Consider the following 26,762-nt stretch of genomic DNA (forward strand, 5'->3'; position numbering starts at 1 on the left):
TAAATAAGCAGGTACGTAGGTACTATTTACCTGTAAAAACTTTTATATCGTGTTAAGTCTCGATTTGTATATTTAAAATATGTCTGTCAATTTTCAAAAATAATTTAATATTATTCAATATTTTCGGCTGATTTAAAATCATTTAAAATTTCTCTGCTAATAAACTAAAATGTCAATCATGCAATAATACACTTACTAAGTTGTCACTGTAAATTTGAACTTTGTTAGAAAATGTACTTGAAAAATTCTGAAGCAAAATATGAAGTAAATGCAAAGTTTTTAGTGATATATATATATATATATATATATATATATATATATATATATATATATATATATATATATATATATATATATATATATATATATATATATATATATATATATGCAACAGTTATCAATTGTTAACTGTCCGCTGCTGAACATAGCCTCCCAAATAAGGAAAGTTTAGCCAGTAATTGCCACACTTAGCAGGCAGGTTGGCGATTGCAGTTAATCTTTTCATCATCATTTCAGCCATTATTCGTCCACTGCTGGACATAAGCCATCCCCATAGACTGTCATAAAGAACGGTCCTGAGCTACTGCCCATTCCTCCACCATAAGTTTCCTTAGCTGCTTATTACAACACCCACGGGAAAGAAAATGTTGGCCTATTCTATGCCGGGACCTACCCGTCAGCTATATACAACATATTCTGTAATTAACGTTTTAGTTTGCTAGCGGAAAACTTTGTAAATAATCAATCAAAATACATTGAAAAGTGCTAATTTGTTTTTTTTTAAATTGACAGATAATTGCGATGTTGTCACACTTTGGTAAGATAAATTATGGATGCTCCAAAACTAATCATCCGTATTTATGTGAAGTGACATATGCTTAAGAGTGAGATGTTAAAGTTGAAGGGAATACATGTGACATAACAGATGGGCTAGCTTGTTTGCTACTTAATTAATTAATTGTTCGTATTCTTATTAATATATAATTAATACTTTACTCCTATACCGAATATAAATTAAATAATAATCTGCTAATATTTTATGCCCACGTGTATACTTAACAATATTCTAATTGACGTCAGCAGCATGTAGAACCCTTTAGGTCAGTTATTTTTGGCAACATTATTACCCGAACATATTTTTGAACAATTTTATATTTATATCCACGTCGTTCGATCAGGTTTTTTTCTCGCATCCCCATATAATAATAACACTATGTGTCGCCTTTTGGTCCAGTGATTAAGTGATTTGGGAGTTAGTAAATAGAATCAGAAATTTAATGTTACAAATTCAATGCTTTGGTTTGCTTTAGAGTTTCTGATGTCTCTGTATTTTATAAGCATGTAATGTACATATTTTTATTTAAATGATAATAAATCAATCAATACTTACAATAAAATCGGTACTTGTCAACTTATAATATGAACGCAAAACAATGATTTTTGGAAATTTTGTCTGTTTGTCTGTACGTTTGTGAATACTAATTGATTTGAACGCAGGTTTTACTAATAGTACGTTGCGGTTTACTTCTCTTAACATTTAGTGTTTGTTTTATTTCAATCGGTTTATAAATAAAAAAGTTATATCATTCTAAAGAATCACATATAAAATGTTATAAAATAACCGATCAGTTAAATTTTAACTTTATGAAGGTATTAGGTACGTAATTATCATTTATGGTATATAATTTTTTTTATACAACTTAGAATTGCAAACAAGTACTGTACCCTGTCAATTCACCCTTCCAACTGAAATACAGCCACGCAAACACAACTCCTTTACGGTTGAAACACGAATGGGACAGAGGTACCCAAGCAAACGACTTTTGTACAAAGTCTCCCTCTGGTAAAAATATGACACCGGATTCATAAAAAATTCCAATAGGAATGATATACGGGAACTACACAGAAGCGGGAAACGCCGCGAGAAACGGCTAGTCTTTAATAAATGAATGTTGCTAGTACCTTTTTTATAGGAAACTAAAACCTAGTCACTTCTAGTCATACGAGGAAGGTTCGAGTTGCTCAGAACGTTACAGAGAGAGTTATTCTCGGAGTTTCGCTGTGTGATAGAATACGAAATGAGGACGTCCGAAAAAGAACTCAATTGAACGATACACTTAAAAATATTGGCAAGCTAACATAGCAACAGAATAGCTGAAATACCTAGGATGTGGTGAGGAATAAAGTTTTTAAAATATAATGTATGGTAACCCCGTATGACCTCGCATATGCTGCGGTGAGATCTGTAAAATTCAAATGATTTAAGGTCACTCCTTGTGGTAATCTACGGAGGAAACTATTAATCAATATTTGAAATTATGTTTAAAATACTCGTTCTTCGGAATCGAACCATTATTGATGAGGGCATTTATTTTTTATTTGATGCCAGTACATCAAACAAAATTAAATAATCAAAGAGCACGTGTTTGTAAAAGGCAAACTCATCAAAAAGTAATTAACCAACGGTAGCTGGTGTCGTACATTCCGTGTACACAAAAGCACACAACAATGTGATTAAATGCAAACCAAAAAAGTCCTTTTAATAAATTAAATTACTGTTTCACGGGGATACTATTTCAATTATTTAAATTGTTAGCTATTATTGTAATTTCTGTTTTGGAATTTTTACAGTTTAACTAGGTAATGCCCATCGTGCGTTCCAATTCATACGACTCGCACGCCACCTATTACATGTTGATGGTATATATATGTATATATAACTTTAATAAAAATGGTAACAACAATTAAAAATATAAAAATAACGATGCGTGAATACGTACATAGAAAATATACGCAAATAATTTTATGATTTATTACAAAATTATAAAATGATAATATTATTATAACAGAAGATGTCATTCAAGTAAATATATTGTGTAATATTTGGATTAATTCTTTTTTAATTTCTCTGAAGAAAATATCTTTGTTATTATATATAATCTAGTGTGAGTAAATATCTTTCTATTTACCCACACTAGATTATATATATATATATATATATATATATATATATATATATATATATATATATATATATATATATATATATATATATATATATATATATATATATATATATATTATATAAATAACATAATATCCAAGATAATTATAGCAATTAAGTTAAACTAAAACTCCAATGGCGAAATAAAAGTCTCAGATTATTGGCGATTCAGTAATTCCCGTACTATTTGCTCTCTGCAACTATTATTATAAATTGTACCCGTGCCATTAATATGTGGACTGTGATTTAAACGAAACATAAACGTATTTCACGCGTACCTCGTATTTATTGACAACGCTAACGATAAAATAGCGTAATGTGTAGTGCATCCGTTGATGTACGCGCCATCACGAGCAATACAATCAGTTTCAACATTATTAGGGTCCGTTACCTTGGGAGATACAAATGGAACTGGAGTTGCCATATGCAGTTTTGATTTTTACCCGAATATCAATTTTTTTTTTTATCCAAATTGACACCATTTCATATCGAATCACAAGATTTTTTTCTGTTTACACTTACCTTTTGCCATGTAAAAAAGTGGACGACAAATAAAAATCATTTCCTACGTCTATCTTGCTCTGTTTTAACCTCTGTTTCATTACTATCTTAACTAAAAGTTTCGTTGATGTATGTTTGGATACCGCTGTATATTTTAAAAATATTAAAAAAAAATACTAAAGCCCATTTCTATTTACTCCGGACATTTCTGCAAGAATTTCATTTCTACAAAATTTCATGAATAGAATAAAAATTACGGAACATTGCGAAAAAATACCTTGTAACCTGGCAACACTAAATGGAATATTCCAATATGCTATATTTTGACGACTACCAATCCCAACGGCTGGGAATTTCCACGATAATATTCAGTAATTGGAGTGATCCGATAATATCGATACAGTTATGTCATGTTAATTTGCAATTACGACTGAGGAAGGTAGGGTAAAATCAATTTGTAAAGTAATGAAGAAATATTGTTAGTGATTGTAATTTCATGTAATATTATCTGTATACCGCGGTTTTGCCTGTGATGGTATTGTAATGTTAAATAGCCTGTAACCTTCCTCAAATGTGAAAACAGTTTTTCAAATCTGACTGGTAGTTCCAGACATTAGCGCGTTTAAACAAACGCATTCTCTTCTTCTTTTAAGGCATTCACTATAGAATAAAAGTAATGTAAAGTATAGAAAACAGTATATATCTATATCTTACGATATATGTAATGTAATGTAATGTAAGATAGACTCTGTTTTCCGCACTTAGCCTCTCATTTGGGCCGTTGTGCGTGTGAGTCGTGGCTAGTACAGCCAACCTAGCTCCGCCCAGAAGCACAGAAGCTTCCTGGGTTCTTCACAGGCTTCACGGAGCGACCTCACCGTTCCGAGGATTTCTAAACGTTGATGGGCCACAGCCTCACATTCCAGGATTACGTGAGCAGCCGTTTCTTCAGCGTCGAAACAGCCTCGACATAGAGGGCTGTCTGTGGCTCCTATTGTGTATAAATGTTTGTTTAATGGACAATGACCCGTTATTGTCCCTATCATTATTTTGAGGTTTTTTCTATCTAGATGTAATAAACGTTTTGATAGTCGTTGATTCAACGTAGGTACGGCCAATTTTGATTGTCTGCAATCAGTAGCCTGTATCCATCTTTGGTTTTGTATGTCAGCGGATCTTTGACGAATCCACATTCGAAATTGCGAGAACGGAAGAGGAAGAAGTGGATACGGGCCTACCACCCTCGTTCCTGAGCCTCTTCTAGCCAGTTCGTCTGCGGCATCGTTACCATAAGATCCACTGTGCCCTCTTATCCATTGGAGGATAACTCGGTTATTGGAAGATATCCTATCCAGTGAATGGTGGCATTCAATTATCAATTTGTTGTTTGTCTTGTTGTTTCGTAATGCTTTTAGTACTGCTGCGCTGTCAGATAAGAATCTAATGCTAAAAACATTTATTCCTAGCTTATGTACAGCTGCAGCAGCCTCGGTTATTGCAACACATTCGCATTGGAATATTGAGCTGTGTACGCCAAGCGGTATGTGCACGTTTATATTCAGGTCTAAGGAAAAGACTCCGGCTCCTGAACCGTTTTTGGTTTTGGAGCCATCGGTGTATATGCGTAATTCATGTACACCGGATTGGTCCTTTTCCTCTTCTTGAATTTGTATTTGGTATTTTTTGTTAAATATATAATGATTATGAGTCCTGTCACACGGAGCCGCAATCAAAGGTTCATATTCGATTGCCTGGTTCAGAATAGAAGTGTGGGGACTGTAGTGATTTTTACCCCATAGATCCAGATGCATTAGTCGGATAGCGGCTAACGCCGCTTCCTGCTGTATGTGCAGGTCTAGGGGTGTTATGTTGAGGGCCAACTCTATTGCTGTTGTAGGAGCTGTTTTCATGCAGCCGCTGACAGAAGAGCAAAACAGTCTCTGAAAGCTTTTTAGTTTGGCGGCGGTGGTCGATAGTTTTGTCCTCGGCCACCAAACCAGTGCACCATAGACCAACATTGGCCTGATTACAGCTCTGTACAGCCATAGAGTTATTTTTGGCGAAAGACCCCATTTGTTTCCTAGCATCTTTTTGCACTGGTAGAATGCAATTGTGCTTTTGTTAAGTTTGTAGTCAAGATGTTTATTCCAAAGCAGTTTACTGTCTAGTATTATGCCAAGGTACTTGACTTCTTCCTTAAGTTTCAGTTCCGTATTGAAGAGTTTTGGTAGTCTGTAAGAACATGTAACTCTTCTATTTGTGAACATGATTAATTCTGTTTTTGTAGGATTAACCGAGAGTTCATGCTGTGCGCACCATCTCTCAATTATTTCAAAAGCTACTCTCATGCGATCACACAGAGTACCTTCGAAGCTTCCTGTTAAAAGTACAGCTATATCATCCGCATAACCTACCGTGTAGAGGCTGTTATCGTTAAGCTCTATTATGAGCTCATTTACGACTATATTCCACAATAGTGGTGACAGTACACCGCCTTGTGGACAGCCCCTACCGACGATTCCTCGTGTGGTAGTATTTACAGTAAATTGTATAGCTCGTTGTTTAAGCATGTTATGTATCCATTCTCTAAGTGTTATTTCTACTCCATGTATAGCTAGTGCCCGACTTATACTGGCAAAGTTTGTTTTGTCGAATGCCCCTTCGATGTCTATAAATGCACCTAAGGTTGGCTGCTTCGATTGCAATGTATTGCCTATTCGGGATACTACGTTATGAAGTGCTGATTCAGTTGACTTGCCTTCACTGTAAGCATGTTGGTTAGGATGTAAAGGTTTGCACAGGGAGACTTGACATCTAATCTCTTTGTCACATAGTCTCTCCAAAGTTTTCAAAAAGAACGAGGTGAGACTGATGGGTCGAAAGGATTTGGCCACAGTGTAATTTCCTCTACCTGGTTTAGGAATAAATATAATTTTACCTCACGCCATTTCAAAGGTATGTAACGGTGAGCTATGCACGCTCGGAACAGCTGTACTAAGTAGTCAGCTATAACGCTCCCGCTCCATTTCAGAAGGGCTGGAAATATTCCATCCAGGCCTGCCGCTTTAAATGGTAGAAAGGTACTGATTGCCCATAGTAGTTTTTCTTTATCTATAACTCTGTTTGCTACTTCCCAGTCCGAGCTGCTGGTTTCCCTTTCCTTGTATGGTTCCCATGACCACTCCGCAGTAGTCTGGAAACCTGGAAAATGTGTGGTTAGTAGCAATTCGGTTGTTTCTGTGTCGTTCTTTGTATAATTATTATCAGGTTTCTTGAGGCAACCTATTGTATGATCTTTCTCATTAGAGAGACATGCTTTTACTTTAATCGCCTGGTTATTGTTTTATATATTTGTACAAAAACGCCTCCAGCATTCTTGCTTTCTCTGGCGTATGAGTTTCTTATATTGTTTTTTGGATGTTGTGTATTTATTCCAGTCTTCTTGTGACCGTTTGTTCATGGCTATGTTAAACAATTTCCTTAACTTACGACGGTGTCTTTCCAATTTTAGACACCACCAGTGTTGCCTCCCCCCATACTGTGGTGTGGTTAGGGCACAGGACTGTTCATAGCTTGAGGTTAAAATGGACGTGATGTAGTTTGCACTATCGTCCAGATCTGTTACCGCTAAATCGTCTAGTAGTGGCAGTTGATTGTCAAATTTTTCCCTGACCAGTGTAAGAAATTTATGTTGGTCAGTCCTTCGAGGTATACGTCTAGGCTGTGGTTTGGGTAACTCCATATTAATGGAGAATCGAATCCATCTATGATCTGAGCATGATATTTCATTGGATACATGCCAGTCACAAACAGATTCCGAAATACCAACAGTCGTTAGAGTTAAACTTACGATATATTTATAAAAATATATCTTGGATAAAATCGAAATTTCAATTACATAAACTTAGCACACACATCAATGGCCCATAAGGGGTATATGTAACAGCATGGACCTATTTATACTCTTATCTATAGGCGACAGACCATTTTTCATCAGGTTAGCTATGTGGACATCATCAAAAAAAAATCATCAGTAAAAAAAAATCAACAATAATATTATATATAAGATATTTTTTTATTTCGTATATATGTATATGTGCTAAGTTTTATTAAATTCCTTTCAGTTTTAATTATTTTAAGTGGCTCAGAGTATAATATAAATTTTCTATTGTAATATTTTGAAGGAAACAATAAAGAGTATCTATCTACAAGAATGGCAAACAAACTGATGTACCTGATAGAAAGTGATAACCGTCATCCATAGACATGAAGAGTATCATGGACATAACAGAGTATACTGTATCCCCTATGACACATAATGCGTAGCCATTCCTAAGGGCTATGGGCTTTACGAGTACTATTTAATCCGTAACTCACTCTGCGATCTTTGCTTTGGATTATTTTATATTTAAAAAAAATATATTTTCTTCACTTCTAAAATACGCTGGAGTTATTTTTTTTTTCTTTGCATTGGCGTGGATCCAATTTCTTTACGGTTAGACTTTGTGAACTTAACTGCATTAAAGTAATTAGTGTTAATTACAGATTCAGATAGCGGACTTTAAAAATTTATTAGTAGCGACGAAGCTTTCTTAGTAACAAATTTTCAAAATTAGAATAAACACCAATCTGTTTAATGGAATAAAAAAAAATATATATCGTGATAAAATTAAAATAGAATTAGGCAAGATTTGGAATTATTTCCTAAAAATACCTGTATACTCGTATTTCCTAAAAATAATGAAGTACATAATTTGAATTTTTATGTTTGTTTACATGTTCTTATTTTTATATAATCGCTTCTTTTTTTATAAAAAATAATATTTCCCATTTTGTTCCGTTTAGTTTACTGAAAAACACATCTCATATATGTCTGGTAGTATATTTGTCATATTGCTTGATTTTCCGCAGTAAGAACAGTTTTCTGCAGTTTTCTCATCAGACTTTGTACAAAAGTCGATTGCTTGTGTACCTCTGTCTCAGTCGTGTTTCAACCGTAAAGCAGTTGTGTTTGCATGGCTGTGTTTTGTTTTGAAGGGTAGGATATGGCGTGAATTTACTGGGTACAAAGGAATGATACCTGAATCCTCAGGAATGGCAACGCATGGGGCGTATCATGGGCGAATCAGTATACTTTGTTATGTCCACGGTACTGCTCATGTCTATAGGTGACGGTTACCACTTTCCATCAAGTGGCCCGTCAGCTTGTTTGTCATTCTAAGTTGATAGATTGAAATACATATCACAACATATCAAACTGCTCAGTAGGTCGAAGCGCGTGATTAGGCTCGCGCTCGCGTAACTGCCGCTCATGATTAAGGGTTACGTATTGATCTCAAAACTAGTTGTAGTTATTACATTGAAATATCAAAACTGGCAAAACCCTATGGTCAGCAGTGGACAGTTAACGGCTGATATGATGATTTTACATATCCTATAATTGCATGGTATCTGTCAGTAGGTATTCCACGAAATCCCTTCTATCCCTCTATTTCCCGTGAATCATATACATCGGTATAGTTCATTAATTTCTACAAGTGGAGTTCATCAAAAATACTTTTCTCTGTAGAAATACTCCTATCGTTAGCCAACTGCAAAATTTTATGCAATATTCGAGTTGGGGAATGTTTGCACTATTGCCACAGCTCCGACCTACTTCACACATGCGGGTCCTATCTAAATTTTACATACAGCCTCGAAAAATTTCGCCTGTGATGCCGCGGCGGCGCAATGCGCCACTCGCCCGCAAATATTGTGACAAGAACGCTCCAGTATTCGAAATTGAGCATTATATTTCAAAGTTTCCATGCATAAGAGGGTGAACTTCAACAATTCGCAGAAAGTTATCCAAGCGGAATTTTCGTTCTTGACTGCAAACAGTGGAGGTGTTTGAATTTTTTCCACAGTTTCACCGCGTCGGATTGTTGTTTGGATATGCAACGAGGCTTATGATTAAGCCGTGGTTTACATTATCCTTGCATGATATGTTATATTTTTATGACGATTTTACTTCATGTTCTGACTTTGCTGTCCTTAGGAATATGTATCTAATCCTGCTTGCTTAATTCCTTACGGTTTAGGCAGAGAGAGTTAAATGATATTATTTATTATTTTACTAGCTATTACCCGCGACTATGTTCGCATTACCGTGATTAAAAAGTAGACTATCTCCTTCTCCATCTCCCTATATATATCTATTGTACGTGTATATAAAATTTCAGGGATTTCTTTCAGTCAACTTTGAATGAATTGATCCTAAAAAGAGAGAGTATCTATAGTGTTCGTATGTAAATTTTAACATATATGGCGCGTAATGATAAATAATAAATTATAATTGATACTTTTTAATTCGTCAAATCTATATCTAATCAATTATTTCGTTTATCATGTTTTCTCGACTATAGTACTTCCATATATTTAATTCTAAATTACCCAATTTAGGATTTTAAAAACTCGAAGATTTTCCAAGAGCCTACAGCATAGGGTTCTTAAAAAAAATAGATGTTTCTTTTGGGTCGGCAACGTAACGCCTCTGTTATTGTAGGCGTTCATAGGCTATGGTGACCGCTTACCATCAGGTGGTACTACTCGTACATCATTACCGTACACTTGTTTACCTAAATAGTATAAAAATCTAAGTTTTATCTAAATAGTATAAAAAATAAATAAAAAACCAAAAAATGTAAAAGAAATCGTGGATAAATTATTCACACAATAATAAGCAAACCGCTTCTACTTTGAATTCGGCCTTGCAGTACGCTAATGAATTTTTTCCCGACCTAATTCATTAGAATCGTTAATCATGAACTCTTGTATATTAAATGTCAACATTTAACGTCTAACTTTTAAAATAAATGATGGACATTGTAATAAAAAATTTCGGCCGTATTCTTACTATAGTTACACTAATATTATTATTACAAAGGTAAAGTATTTGATCGATTGTTTGTGACGGATAAACTCAAAAACTACTAAGGCAAATTTGAAAATTATTTCACCTATACATTACTATATTATCAATTTTTTTAAATAGTAAAAAATATAGTAATATATTAAAAAAAAAAAAAAAAAAACAATACAAGCCTCGTCGCTAATATTTTATAAAGTAATGTATTCAATTATAGACAAAAAAGAGACAGGTGACGTGACACATACGTATTTCCAATATAAGTTGTAAAGTTTTTTTTATATATTTATATATTAAATATTCCGGACAGTTATTGTAGTTAGTGACCGCTTAATTATAATATACAAGATAATTGAAATCAACTTCCAGCTAGTATTTCTAAACAGATTCTTTATTAAAATCTTCAAGAAAAGAGCATATTCCTTTTTAAAAGGCCGGCTACACACTTGAAATTTCTCTTTTGCAGCTATCTACGGACGGTAATCACTTATCATCAGATGAGCTGTATATTCGTTTTCCCTATATTATAAAAATATCTTTAATTCGAGCAAACATATACACTTGAATAAAAAATTTAGTTAACTACAAATAGTTAAAACCTTGATTTATTAAAATTAAAAAAAAAAAAGTAATGTATATGTTTCCTCGGTCTTTTTACCTATTTATGTATTTATAAAAGACGATGCAGATTAAATAACTGATTCATATATCAAAGCATAGACGAAACCGCTGTATCTAGAATCTTGAAAATTTCCAGATTTATTTATACGAGTATAATGTAAATGAACAATAAGAAATGAATTTTGAAAATTCAACCCGTAAGGGAGTAAAATTTCACGCATACGAAATAGCGGGCAAAACTAGTAAAATAATATGAATGAACTAAACGCTTCGATTTTAAATAATAACGAATGAATATACTACAGATATACAAAATATTGATGATAAGTTACTGAACAAAATCAAATCCCGCAGTTTGATGACATAAGAAGGTAATCCTGCAGATTTTGGTTAGTAGATCAAATAAGGTGTTCACCAAATTAAATTCTATTATCTTATTCGCAATGATTACTTAGGATTGAATGTCTCTACTAATACCGAAAGATAATTTTCATATAATGCACATATATGTTATATTTCCGCTTTTATATCGTTAATACGCACAGGTTCAATGGTAAATTTTTTTTTTATCCAATTTAAAATAGCAAACAAGCTGACGGCCAGTATAAATACGGCAACGTGGAAAAAAATAACTTATTCACAGTTTTAGCGCCGAATAGTTAATACTAGGTTCCGAGCAGCAACCTGTTATATTGCTTGAAGATGCCTCGTTTAGACGTGACACACGTATTGCAAAACGTGCGTGGACGAAACGGCGGTCAGAGATTAATGACAATTTTTTTTATACAACTTATAATGGCAAACTAGCTAAACGTTTACCTGATGGAAAGTGGTAACCGTCGCCTATAGATATGAGCAGTACCATGGACATAATAGAGTATACTGTTTCGCCCATGATACCCCCCATGCATTGCCATTCCTGAGGACTCAGATGTTATTCCTCTGTACCCTTTAAATTCATGCCATATCCCATCCTCCAAACCGAAACACAGCCATGCAAACACAACTGCTTCACGGTAGAAACACGAATGGGACAGAGGTACCCAAGTAATCGACTTTTTGTTCAAAGTCTCCCTCTGGAGAATACTAGTCAAATAATAGTAGTCAATTTTCGAATGTTGGCAGTAGTACATATACGGATGGTAGCGGAATTAAACAAAATAATTTCAATCAACTAACCAGTGATATGGATTTACGCAAAATAACTTTTAGTCCAATAAAATATTTACAAAAGAACTTTTATGACACAACTGTAGTTTTCTGCTTTTATCTAAATAAAAGTTTATCAAAAGGGGCAAGTATATGCGAGATTAATATTTACTCGTATGTTATTAAAATGGTTTAGAGGAGAATATTTATTTAATATTTGAAATTCATATCAATCTTGGTATGCTCATTTCAAACGTAGTTTTATGAGTTATAAACAATTATATAAGACTGATTCAGGCAAATACGTCTCATTATTTTTGGCCATGCATTGAATAGTGTAGTAACATATATAGCTAAATATTGAACTTGATTTACATCCCAAGTGAAATAAATACATTATGTAAATAATTGTCTGTTAAAATTTAAGAATTTAAAATACATATTAAGTACCAAACATAATAGCAGTACTAAGAAACAAAAAATTGTTATGTAAATTTATTTTATAATATTGCATGTTCTTATAACTTGTAATTATTAAGATTCTCTATACAGAACTTGGCGCCCATTTACATCTCAATTCTGTTTTTGGCGGAGTAGAAACGACGCATATTCGTAATATTGAACTTGGCTCTCATTTCACATTTATGTTTTTGGTGAGATTGTAATATAATGGAATGAGATTTTTTTATGCAACTTAGAATGGCAAACAAGCTGACGGCCCACCTGATGGAAAGTGATAACCGTCGCCTATAGACATGAGCAGTTCCATGGGCATAACAGAGTATACTGTTTCGCCCATAATACATCCCATGTGTAGCCATTACTAAGGACTCAGGTGTTATTCCTCTGTACCCTGTAAATTCACTGCTATATTCCACCTTTCAAACTAAAATACAGCCATGCAAACACAACTGGTTCATTCTTGCTCGATAAATCTCTTTCGTAATTCTTCTTTCATCCATCCTCTCCAAATGACCAAACCAACGCAACATTCCTTTTTCGATTTTTGTCACTATCTATTGTAATTTTACGATAAAACTTAATACTTAACTATGTGAAATATTAATTTAATATCTGTACGCTATGTTATTACTATTGGTAGGTTATATTTAATGTACACACAATTAAAATTTTTCATAATCTTAAGTCTTTTAACACAATCAGTAATTATGGCTTATAAATTTATTACTTGACTTTCAATATCTGATTTCTGAGAAAATATTAATTAGAAATAAGTTAAAGATTTCGGTAAAGTTCTCTCGAGATTCTCAATTCTCTAGAATATAGGTTCAATGAACTAAATAAAAACAAGGGATGCTTTATTATTTTATTATACCTATATATTTTGTGTATTTGATTGTCTACGTATAATTTTTTTATAGTGTTCCTTTCTCGTAACTCTTTAGCATAATGTATATGAAATGTAACAGAAGGGTACAATCCGAAATTCAACGAATCATGAAACTAAACAACTTTCTCCAAAGAAGGTCAAGGGTTAGAACAGAAATATCCTTTATATAAATTGCGAAGTCACATGATAGATTTAGTAGGAAAAGATTCAAAAATTATATTACTTTCATATATGTGTCTAACATGTGAGATTAAAATAGATTTTTTTACTTTAACTCATACATTACCTTTGTATTAAGGATCGTCATTTTACCGTGATGTACCGACATAGAATGAATCACTCCTACCTTTCCCGTGGGTGGCGTAAGAGGCGACTAAGGAAGGACGAGTGAGGCAGCAGCGTCCCTCTTAAAACATCTCTAAAGCCTAACTGCGGATGCCAACCCGTCTGCCAAGCCTGGCAACTACTGACAAAACTCCCCTTATGGGGTAGGCTTATGTCCAACAGTGGACAGTTAATGACCGAAATAATAAATAGGAACATAATTTATACATAAAAAAAATATCAAAATTTTGAACGCATCTTAAAATGCCTCTACGAAATTTTATACATACGTGCAGAAATGCTGAAAAGAGAGTTTTAACACGTTTTCTTTTAACTTTCCTTGCGTCAGCTATTGAGTCCATTCTATATGTAAGCCGTGTATTTTACGAGGTACTTCATAGAAGTGGGACGAATAATTAAGCTTCAATTTGGAATGAGCAAGAAAATATCCTTCTATATTTGTAAGGTTAGCGAGGTTAATGTCTCATTTGCTAAGATAATCTGGCAACTACTGCCTACAATAATACAACATTAATTATGTTTATATTCATTATGTTATGTTATGTTCGTGTACTAATGATCTTGTATATGAACCCTATTCCTTTATTATTTCCCTGTGTCTAGGCCTCTAATGGGTTTGCCTTTAAGCTAAGTAATGTTGGTTTTGTTTCAGGTAGACACGGTAATTTAGGAATATCTAGTTACTTTAAATGTTTTATCATTTTAACACACGTGACTTAGATTATGTAGATAGAGTGTTTCCATACAAACGCATCGCTAAGAACAGATCAACTTTTAATGTGCATTTATTATTAAGTATATTAGAGAAGATATAAGGCAAGGTTAGATGGAATAATAAAAACGATACAAAATTCTTAAAATATTTTTGATAGAATGAGATAAATAGTCTATAAGACTTATATTTACTGAATACTTTGACTTATATCTGAGTAAAAACGTAAAATATGTTTTCGTTTTTAAATAATTTAAATTGGCTGCCATTTTAAATAATATATTTATATTATATCAGAAAAACAGTACCTAATTCAAATTGAAATCTGAGAAATTTAATTACTTGTAACATTGAGACAAAAGTGGGTCTGTTATGATTAAAAAAAATATGTCAGCAAATTTGAAACTTGACTGATTAAAAGTTGACACGTTTATTATATTCGATGATCTGTCTATATAAAGTCTATAATTAATGTATAGATTTTTGTGGTTATGTATATTATGTAGTTTACGAAGTTTTTTTTATTTTATTTAAAAAGTAAATTGTCAAAGTAATAAAAAAGTTTTCATGTATTAACGTATTATTGCCCGGAGCAAAAATATAAAAAAGAAAAGAAATATAACCAAATATTCTCGGTTGAAATTAATATTTTTTAAATTAATTATTCTACGTTCGAAATTACAATTTTAAATATTTCCCTAATATGTAGTTGAATCTTTATATGCGTATATACAATTAGAAAAATATTACATATTGACAATCTGTGCGGATTTCTGTTGTTTGCTTAGGAGGCAAATTGATGCTAAACCGCAAACATACCTGCAAGGCAGAAGCATCTAATAGAGGCTATCGAAAGGAACAAAGAAACAGTAGAAACTCCTGAATCAGTACTTACATGTTTAATGTTGCGGTATGCCCATGCAAATATTGGGTCCGACCTTTTAGTAGCCTCGAATATTTGAGTTGCAGACGAACCCCAATTGTAACTTCGTCAGTTCGTAACTTAACTAAACATGCTAACTTCGGAAGCAATTAAAATGGAACTTGGGATGTATACCTTCGAAGTTTTAATCTGAAAAGTTACGGCAGGATGAAAATATAAAATTATGGACTGCTCTACCGTTAGTGAAGGCTCGGGTAAGCAAGTTCTTATTTGGCAATTTGGACCGTCTGCAAATTGTAAGCTTTATTTCTCTACGATTCTTTGTGAATATTTTTATTATCTTTTATAAAATATAGTACTACTTCTCCAATTTTTGTTTTTACATATATTATGTCTACATATTATTATTTTTTTCTCAACATTATAAAATCTTTTACTACGTAACAATTAATTTTAATACTCTTTATGGATTCTTTACACCGCGTTTTCTCTTGTTTACGTGGCAATTAAAAATCAATTCTTAGTATTTGGTAATTCCTGCGGGATTGGAAATTCCGCAAATCAAATACTTTTTAGATATTTCTAATAACTTATATCTTTAATTACAATTCAGCAAAAATAAATATATTTAGATCAACATTTTATTCTGTTATCAATGTGAATATTATATATTATGTTATAAAATTTAATCAAATTGATTGACCAATGCTAATCATACTGACGGATTGCCCTTTATCGCATTATTAAATTATGCTATTTAAAATGACAATTTATGTTAACTAAATATAAAATATATTTTAATCACGTCGAGTTGCGTCCACAAATTTTGACAGATCCTCGTTGTAAAATTTGAAGTTGAAAAGGAGGGCTTGTTTGCATAATTTGGTCTAGAGTTATACGCTTCTTGAATTTTCAGCGTAGCAATGAACACTCAAGTAATTTTATTATAAAGTTACGGGCCTATGGTAGATACGGGACATGTTACATTTTGGACTTCAAGAAATTTTGCTAAAACAATTGTTCACAATTACATAGGACTATTCCGTAGTTGGTAACTTGATTGTAGTAAAAGCTTGGCCAACAATGGAAACTTTAAAGGAAATATTTTCAATATGATATTACAGAAGATAGAGTTATGAAATCATAAGTGCTACAGAAAAGAAATAGATTCAAGTAGCATGAGAAGATATTGTGTGGCATAATACGACCTACGTTCAGCAATAGACAATAGATGACTTGTAATCATGGTAATGATTATGGAAGAGAGATAATTTATAATTATGTAATATTAAAAAATATTAATTTATAAAAAATACATTATTTATTATAGATATTAAAAAAAAAATTATTTGCTATTAATAAATTGTTAAATAATAACTATCATGAGTAAATATTCTGGCTAGTGTCATTTGTGTCGACTTTACTCATATTTTAAATTTGGGGATGCTCGACTAATTTCGAATGAAAGTAATAAATTATTTGAAATTTTAAAATTTAACTACAATCAGGTTAATACATAACAGAGTAATTTTGGTCTGAAAAATAATATATATTTTATTAATTTTAAATATCTTTACGGTCTTTGTTCTGTGTATTCAAATTGAATCGAAAACTTTTCTAGCTGTTTCCTTGAACGCTGTCGCTTTTAATTCTCGAGAGTTTCCCTTTTGCAGTGTACTATCGTGGACTTTGCCACTAGGTCGTGTTAATTATATTGTTTAATTATCTTTTAAAAATTCTTTTGATGAATAGAAATTTGTTATGAATTGTACTAACTGGATATGTAAATAACCACTTATATAACAAAATTTATTTATGCAAAGGAACATATGCTGACTGATTTAGACAAAGCTACAGAGATAATAGTAGTTCCTAAGTAAACATTACAATAACTGATTATTTGGAGAATAGAACAACTATAAGCGTTAGTTCGAAGTTGTGTTAAAATAATATTAGATATATTTATATTCATTGAGAGAATTACTAATAAACTAATTTAGACAATCAAATTATGTGTATAGACATCAGTTATGTTTTACATATAAACGATAATAGTAAATGCCACCCAATCACGTCAAATATCTGGTCCTCAAGCCAGGATAGCCTGTTTTTTTTTTTAAGCAGACAGGCCTCTTAGACTATCGTGATGAATTCCACAAGAATTAGCCAAGATGTTTTTCAAGAGGAACCGGGTAGGTGTTCACCTGATATATTGCAGCATACTCTGTCTTTTAAGTAATTAGGCACGAAAAAACCGGGATGCATAATTCAGAAATCTAGACTTGAGCTAATTTAGAAAAATTCTTTTCCCAAATTGGCTTTACCGAGATTCGAACCTCATTTACGACAATGTCAGTAATATGTGTAATGTATATGTACAATGCCAGATATGATATCAAAATATGATCCACTCGTATCTGAAATATTAGGCAAGAAAATTGTCGAGTAAAGCTTGTCAAATCTGTTAAGTTTTAATAATATTAATTACATTATGCAATTCGGTACAAATAGCTTGAAATACATCATGCCAAAACGCAATGCCCCGTATTGTGGTCGGATGCAAAACTAAACTACATTGCAGTTCAATGCACAGATTGCACCTGTAAGTATCGATCCAAAAGTACATTGCTAAAGACAACTCTTTACTAAATTATGTTTATTCTAAACATGTGAAAATATTGTAAACAATATTGGCATATCGGAGACTTTATAAAAATTATATGTTCATATCTAAAGAGATATTATGAAAGAAATTGATTTATAATTTTCTCTCAATTTTTTTTTCATATAGCGGCCATAATTGTGAGTAAAATCATATATTTTTTTTTTATTTTTAATATTATATCCTGAATTAACAGCTTATATCTAGAATAATTCAAATATGATATATTTACACCATACATTAAGCAATTACATATTTTTTTTACAATTTGCGTACCGAACAATATTATACTTATTTTTGAGGGTACTCGCAAAATAAATTCAATGAAGATACTTATTCTAAACGTCGCTTTAGTTCTCGTAATATTTTTGTATAGAAGTGTGTATTATCTGTATGTAAAGTGTTGCATTAATGTGGTGTATAAAGAAACAATGTATTGAGCGCGTATTGTTTTGTATAAAGAAAGGATTACCTGCAGCTAATGTCATAATTTTATTAATTCTAAAATTGGATATCGTATTAAAAATTTTCTTAATTATTAGTAAATATATTTAATTTTTATGTATTGTAAATATTATATATCTATATATGCATGCACTCTAAAATAAATAAAACATATTTATATGATATTTTATATTTGTAATTATGTGAAAGATATTTTCATACTTAGTAATCTAGTCAGGTAAACATGAACGATGAAACTGAGGACTTCATTTTTACTAGAGGATCTAGATTTAACGTGAGCTGTAATATATTTTATGTGCCAAATAAAAATGATAGGTATTGTTACATTGAAGTGGAGAACTAACAATTGTAATAAATAAAACTACTGCTGAACGATTCTAGTAAAAGAACCAATAATTATTAATGGCATGTACTTTGAATACTACGTGAATTTTGTTGCATTCATAATATCCCTAGTGTTGCAAGCGTCTATAGCTCTAGACTTAGAATATATAGATAGAGTGTCTTCATACAAATACTTCGAGAAAAGTAACTCATCTTTATCATATAATTTTGTATAATATATATTTATTTTGTCTTATAAATTTTGCACCTTTTTAATGCGCAAAAACTCATTTCATTTATTAAATATAAATACATCAAGATATATTGTGTGCGTAAGTATATAGAACATTAATTAAAAAAACGAGTCAATTATTGTCAAAAAATTAAACCGTTTTTGAGGCTCGATATCTACATAATCTAAGTAAGGCTAATGTGGCCGTTTACCATCAAACAGGCTGTATGTTTGTCTACCACCTTTGTGGTATAAAAATAACAATAAATATGAATTTATTATGAAAATTACTATTATGAACTCTACCGAACTGACATTAAAATTGTTAATAATCAAATGTTAATATAATTCAGTAAAAATGTAAAAATATACGAGGCAATAAAGAATAGTCTATCGCTTCTCTACGAGAATACAAACATCAATGCTAAATAACTGTATACCGATACAGCGCCGCCGTAAATTTAGAATGTACGATGCAGTTTTGAATTATTTGATAGTAACTTTTGTTTGCGATTGTACGATGGCAGTTCATAGCTCATAGCGATAATACAGTTTCCGAACCGAATTGATTATAAGCCCGAACTTGACGTTCTACTATTATTATGTATGATGAACGGTATGTGTTCACATTTAGTTGATTCAGGTGTTATATTAGGAAAGTCACTTGTTAATGAATAGTGTTACTGTTTGCGCATGACAGTTATTTGTTTGTTTTACTATAATACTGTATATTGTACAAAAGTCGATTGTTTGAGTACCTCTGTCCCATTCGTGTTTCTACCGTGAAGCAGTTGTGTTTGCATGGCTGTATTTCGGTTTGAAGGGTGGGATATGGCGTGAATTTACAGGGTACAGAGGAATAACACCTGAGTCCTTAGGAATGGCAACGTTAAAGCTTCAAGTATCTCTCAAAGGGCTATGCTCGGAGTCTCTGCGTGATAGAATCCGAAACGAGGATATCCGCAAAAGAACCAAAATAACCGACATAGCCCGAAGGATAAGCAAGCAGAAGTGACAATGGGCTGGTCACATACCTCGAAGATCTGACAACCAATGGGGAAGAAAGGTTCTCGAGTGGCGACCGTGTACGGACAAACGCAATATAGGACGACCCTCCACTAGATGGAGTGAAATGCATTGCAGGGAGTCAGTAGATGCAGGTGGCTCAGGACCGTTATTTATGGCGGTCTATGGAGGAGACTTATGTCCAGCAGTGGACGAATAATGACTGAAATGATGACTACTACTGCCCACTCACCACTTCCTATGCAACTGTGTTAAGTTGACTGGAAGAAATCTCTTTATAGAGATAAGTTCGCCTTTGCTAACTTTGTTATTAACTTGTTGTTATTACTGTATGTTTTAGTGCAATAAAGAATATATATTTTATTAGTGTTGCCCGTATAGTCTCGGTATAGAATAGGCCACCCCTTCCTTTCCTGTGGGTGTCTAAGAGGAGACTAAGAGAGGGCGAGGGATTGGCAGCGTCCCTCTTAAAATATCTCCAAAGTCTAACTGCAGTTGCCAATCCAAATAAGCCATGCCAAGCCATAATGTTTTCGATTACAAATATATAATTAATGTGATTATTGTCTGTATATATCTATTTATCACTAACATACAAAAGGGAAACATTGCACAGAAGTCCTTTGTTTGAGTACCTCTGTCTCGTTCGTGTTTCTACCGTGAAGCAGTTGTGTTTGCATGCCTCTGTTTCGGTATAAAGGGTGGAATATGGCAATTAAATTACATGGTACAGAGGCATGGCATATATATATATACACACACACACAGTATACTATGGTATATTTCCTATTGTATGCCCATGATGCTGTTCATGTTTATAGTCAACGGTTAACATTTTCTATTAGTTGGGGTCAACAGTTCGTTTGCCATTGCCATGAATACAAACTTATTTGCAAAAAATGTGATTATATGTTAAAACAAATAATACATTACTTTTTTATTAATACATTAGATCTACTGGGTGAGCCTTACAGTCTTTCAATACGCTCACCCAAGAAAGCATGAGTACAATAACATATAAAAAGGATGTATAACACATAACACACAAAAGTATTAAACAAAAGTAATATAAAAAGATTTAACTGAAACAAAAAAACGTCTAAACACAAATAGTCTGTGTGTGTATTTATTCCAGTAATATGTCCTTTTTCTTTTTTTTTTCAATTCTTATATATAATACTCGAATTAATATGAGTATAAATAAATTGCTCACTTCATTTACAAGTGTCCGAAGCATGTTATGTATATTTTACAAATTATAAAAATAAAATTATAAATTTCTCCATATTATTCACACACATCTAACATTCTGCAATATCAAAGATTTGTTTACGTGTATAGACGACAGTTATCCTTTTGCATTAGGCCGACCGCCAGCTTGTTTGCCTTTCCCGAGAAGTGAGATGAAAATGAATCGCCCTTACTTAATTTTCTTGGCATGTTTGAACAATCGGCAACACAATGACGATGTTGTTAAATCCACATACAGAGCAGAGAGTTCTGTTCCATTTACAGCTTTGTGTACTGGATCAATCAATGAGTGGTACATATAATGAATTCTCATTGAAGTTAGTTCCATTGACACGATTTGGTTTGGTACATTTAATTTTCTTAATATTTTCCGTGTCACGAAATTCTTTAATGCAAGTATAATTTAATTTATCCCCATTTTAAAAAAAAGGGTTATATAATATCAGTGTTTTATTTTTGTTTTTTTCTATAAATCTGTGTGCTGTGGCATGACCGATTACGATACGTTTTTTTTTGGAAGTCGACGTAATCGAAATAGATCTTAGTTAAAATTTATGAAGATTAAATTAGGCGATACGGGAGTCACTTAAAATCTTTAATTTTACTTATTCTTAAATAGCCGTATTGGAGAGCTAGAACTTGGGGTTTCCTTGAACTTTGTTTAAGCTTTCTTACACTAAACATGAATTATATTTATATTGACTATTAAAACTTTGGTTTCTTGTTTGACAATGTTAACAGTTCTTTAATAACAGACAGTAACTGCTTGTAGCTGCGTAATTAAAGCTCGTGTACGAATATTTAGGAATATGCAATAGTTTTTTAAGCAATATAAAGCGGTTGAAAATTACACGGAACTGAATTTTTAATGTAATATAATTAAATTTTTTCCACTATTAATGTATTATTTTAATGTTCTATGGCTTTTGGTGAGTTCATTGAGAAATCTGTAATGCTCACCAAAACTGTGTGTGTATATATATATATATATATATATTGTAAATAAATACATATTCCTTTTAAGTTTCCCCTAGAAACCATCATAGTTAAGTCTTGATTATTTCATCATAATGGACCTGACCTGTTTTCATATTCATATACCTCACTACCTAATCGCCCTAACTCCTAACATCTGATCTGTGTCATCTTCATTTATCATACTTCACTGTTGCTCTGCCAGCTTAGCCCGATAGCGCAAGCGAGGTTACCATTTTATTACCTTCCATTGAAAACGATATAACGATTCATAGATATGTATCCATATTTCCATATGTGTGTATACACATATATATACATACTTAATGATTATATTCATTATGTATTTGTATCTGTAAACGCGAAAAAAATTTTCGTCAATCTGACACATCACTACTTTGTATTATGTCAAGGATATAAATCTAATTATATTTTCTTATCTTCCTAACAGTTACGATACGAGAGTAGAAGGACCAACCGCACATTGGACAGATGACGCGTTCGCCAAGCGAACTCTGTGGCAGAGCTCTCCGCACTCCGCTCTGCGCGTGCGCGACGTGCAAGCCCGCGATCGTGCCACCTACAGATGTCGTGTCGACTTCCAGGTGTCACCCACAAGAAATTATTTGATCGCGCTCGATGTTATTGGTAAATATCTTTTCTAATTCCTAATTAATAATATTTAGAATAGCAAATAAGCTGATTGCCCACCTGATAAAAAAACAATAAACCATTGTTTATAGACATGAACACTACAGTATACATAGCGATGTCTATAGTACACATCATGTGTTGCCATTCATAAGGAACAGTGCTATTTCTTCGAATCTTGTAAATTCACAGCCATATTTTTCAACATTCAAACCAAAACAGAGCCATTCAAATAAAGCTATTCAGTCACTTCAAACTGCTTAACAGCAAAAATACGAATTATGTTGTTATTTTATTTAAACTATTTTATTGTTGAGCACAAGCAAAAATTGCAGGGAGCAAATGGTTTCCTGCAATTTTTAATTTTGACTTCAAAATTAAAAATTGCAGGGAACCATTGTATTTTCTAACTGCAACTAACAATGTAATCTATGGTACAATTCAATACAAAAGAAAAGGCGATAAATTTAATACATACATATCTGTCACGCCTGTCTCCCGTTAAGGTAGGCAAAAACAATGGAATACTAAATGCTTCGATTCAAACAAAACTCTTTCAGTTCTTCCTCATTCATCAATCTTTTCAAACACGCTCGCCGGTTACGGGTACTTTTAATTTGGCCCTTCTTCAGCACGTCGCTTATTTGGTCGACATATGTCTTGGGCAGTCCCTATCAACATCTTTATTTATTCTCGTTCGATAAATCTCTTTCGTAATTCTTCTTTCATTCAACCTCTTTAAATGGCCAAACCAATGCAACATTTCCTTTTAGATTTCTGTCACTACATCGTTTTTTCAGTCCACACTGCTCTCTAATCATACTGTTTCTTACTTAATCTTTTAATGTAATACCACACATACTTCTCTGGACTCTCATTTCTATAGCATTTATCTTACTTTCATGCTTCTTCTGTCATACTCACAATTCACTTCCATACATGAGTGCTGGTGTCAATACTCACCGAAGTATGGCAAAGTGAGCTTTGCTTGATACATTTTTGCTTGCCATAATTGAGAGCAGTGTACCGTTAACACTACAACATTATAACAAATATAAATCTCACTATATCACCAGTTCAATATATTTTTATATAAATTGCTAAATCAAATAAATTTAAAAGTTACATACGTCTTACCCGCATTAATATTCATACACTTTGCATAAATACAAAAAAATATTGGAGTATTGTAAAAAAAATATGGGGCCCAGTATTGATCCTTGAACGACCTTCTTCTTCAAATGACAAATCTCGGATATCAATGCAAATAGCTATGTTGAAGGTATGCGCCGTGATCCATGACATCCATTTGATATCTACCCCGAAGTTGTGATTGGAATCATAAAACATATTTTCTTTAGTATATAATATCTATATATCTGTATTATTCTAATTTCAGAGTTACAACGTTTACATAATCTAATATTAATAAAGTCTAACTGCTATAGAATGATGTGGGAGAGGGAGGGAATGAATGGAAAATGCGGGGGACGATAAATGTTTGTCGAGTATGCATATGTACTTGATGCTATAAAATAAATATCATTAGTAATATTGAAAACTCGAACAGAATCTAAATTATATTTAAATATCTGTAAATGGTATAATATCCTAAATTAGTGTAAAGGATACTTTATATCCACGTGGATGAAATCGTAGTATCCAACTAGTTATTCAAATTTGTACCTACATACATAATATTAATGTAGATCATTTGAGGAATTAGCTAATAAATTATACGTAGAGTTATTTCAAGAGTCCTTGACATGAAACCGGCATTATAAACGTTGTACTTTAGGTAATAAAATGTTTCATTTCATAAGCTCGGTTTATAAAAATTACTAGTATTTAGGATTCTATACTAAAATTACAAAATATCATTTAGCATAGATTGTATCGTTCCGATATTAAAATTTGGTCATTTGCCTGTTTCTACCTCACACACTTTAAGAAATAAAATACAACGAAGAATATTAACTAAAAACATTAATTATAGTCTAATTTAGTGCTATTTTTACATATTTATTTATTTTTATTTCATTTTAAGCTTTAAGGTATGCAGATTTATTGATAAATACACTATGATGTAAATAAATAAATGTAAATAAATTTAATAGAATTAACAATTTATTAGTTTTTGAATATGTTATTTAAACATTTTTTTATACATTGTAAAAAAGATCAAGTCGTATGCCTAAACGTAATATGAAACTAAAACACAGCGTTATTAATACCAATATAAATGCTAATACTTCTGGTAATGGTACTATTTATGTCATTATCCTAATAGAAATTATAATTACCTCAATATTAAAAGTGTTACATATTAAATGTTGGTTTTTAGAACTTACGTCCGAATGGACGGATGTTTTTTTTTCCGATGTCTATTTACATATATAACGGGAAATTAACAAACTCATTGTAATTTTCCATTTCCGAAAATTGTTTCGACTTCATCCGGAAGTGTTCTTCAGAGGGTGTTTGACGCTTTGCATCACAGTGTCTTGTCTCATACTGCGGGCCGCAGCTACTATAGCCCGAGGTGATTTGGTTAGGGCGGGGGTGGGAGGGTCGAAATAGCGGTACCCTAGGATAATGATGTAGTAGGAGATTAGTAGCTGTATCTCGTGTAGTTGTCGTTGACTGTAAAGGACTTTCTTCTACACTGCTGCTCTCTTCTGAGTTGTTCAACATAGTCCTGAGACGCAAAGATGTATCTTTTTTTACTAATTCATGTAGTGACCTTCGACATACTTGGAGACAAGTTTTCCAGGCTTGCGATAAAACCTGCCTTTTATATCTATTGAAATTAATTTCAATAGGTTAAATTATTATTAATTTACACTACTGAAACGTTTTTCATCTATCCTAGTACCAATAGAGTTCATAATTCAGTATGAATTAAAAATAGAATATGTGTACCAGCAAATTCGGAAGTTCTATCTTCTATAAACATCTAGGTTGCTTGGAAGAGATCGCTTGTTGTGACAAAATTTTCCATTGTTCTTTATTTGTGTGATATGTCTCATAATTTTCTTTTCGGCTAAGAATTCTATTACAATATCTATTTTGGTCGGAACAATAAAAAGTACCAACATATTTATCTGTATATAAATATGTCACAGTAAAGCATTAGTCTTCTAATTTTATCAAGATCCATTAGTATACCTGTAAATAGAAGTTGAAGTCAAGGACAAAATACAATTTGAATGTATTAAAATAAATATTATAATAAATGGAACTACCATATATTATAAACACGAAGTATATAAATGGTTAAACGGTAATCAAATATTTCCATGTCATTTAGAAAATAGTCATTAAGTAGTACAAATTAAGTACATAAGCGATTTTAATATTTACGAAATTACACATAAGTAAAACAATTACAGTAAAAAAAAAACAATAATCAAAATCGGTTAAAATGTTATGAAAATATTGCATTAATGTATATGCATACGAAAAAAAACAGTTGAATGAACAACTTCCAATGAATCCGAAATTTAAATTGAACGAGATATTAACTTAGAAATAAAAAAAATATATATAACGAACAAAATAGATTATGAAAATACATACTACATAAAATTTCTAACAAAGTATCGCATATAATTTGTTGATGATTTGTTTGATCTACTTCTGTGTACACCATAATTCAATACCAAATATAGTAAAAGAGAAATAGTCGAAACTAACTAAATGA

At 32.2% G+C, this 26,762-nt stretch overlaps 1 protein-coding gene across 3 annotated transcripts in view; it reads left to right on the plus strand.

Annotated features, from left to right (window-relative positions):
* The window catches only part of LOC113523373 (hemicentin-2-like), a 218,290-nt gene that overhangs the window by 144,486 nt on the left and 47,042 nt on the right, over positions 1 to 26,762 (plus strand). For all 3 annotated transcript variants that reach the window (XM_026909322.3, XM_026909321.3, XM_026909323.3), the window contains exon 4: positions 22,860 to 23,056. In XM_026909322.3, coding sequence (XP_026765123.1) covers positions 22,860 to 23,056 — 197 coding nt within the window. The remainder of the gene's footprint in view (positions 1 to 22,859; positions 23,057 to 26,762) is intronic.

Source organism: Galleria mellonella, unplaced genomic scaffold (genome assembly GCF_026898425.1).
Source record: "Galleria mellonella isolate WM207_F2 unplaced genomic scaffold, CSIRO_AGI_GalMel_v1 utg96, whole genome shotgun sequence".
NCBI lineage: Eukaryota > Metazoa > Arthropoda > Insecta > Lepidoptera > Pyralidae > Galleria > Galleria mellonella.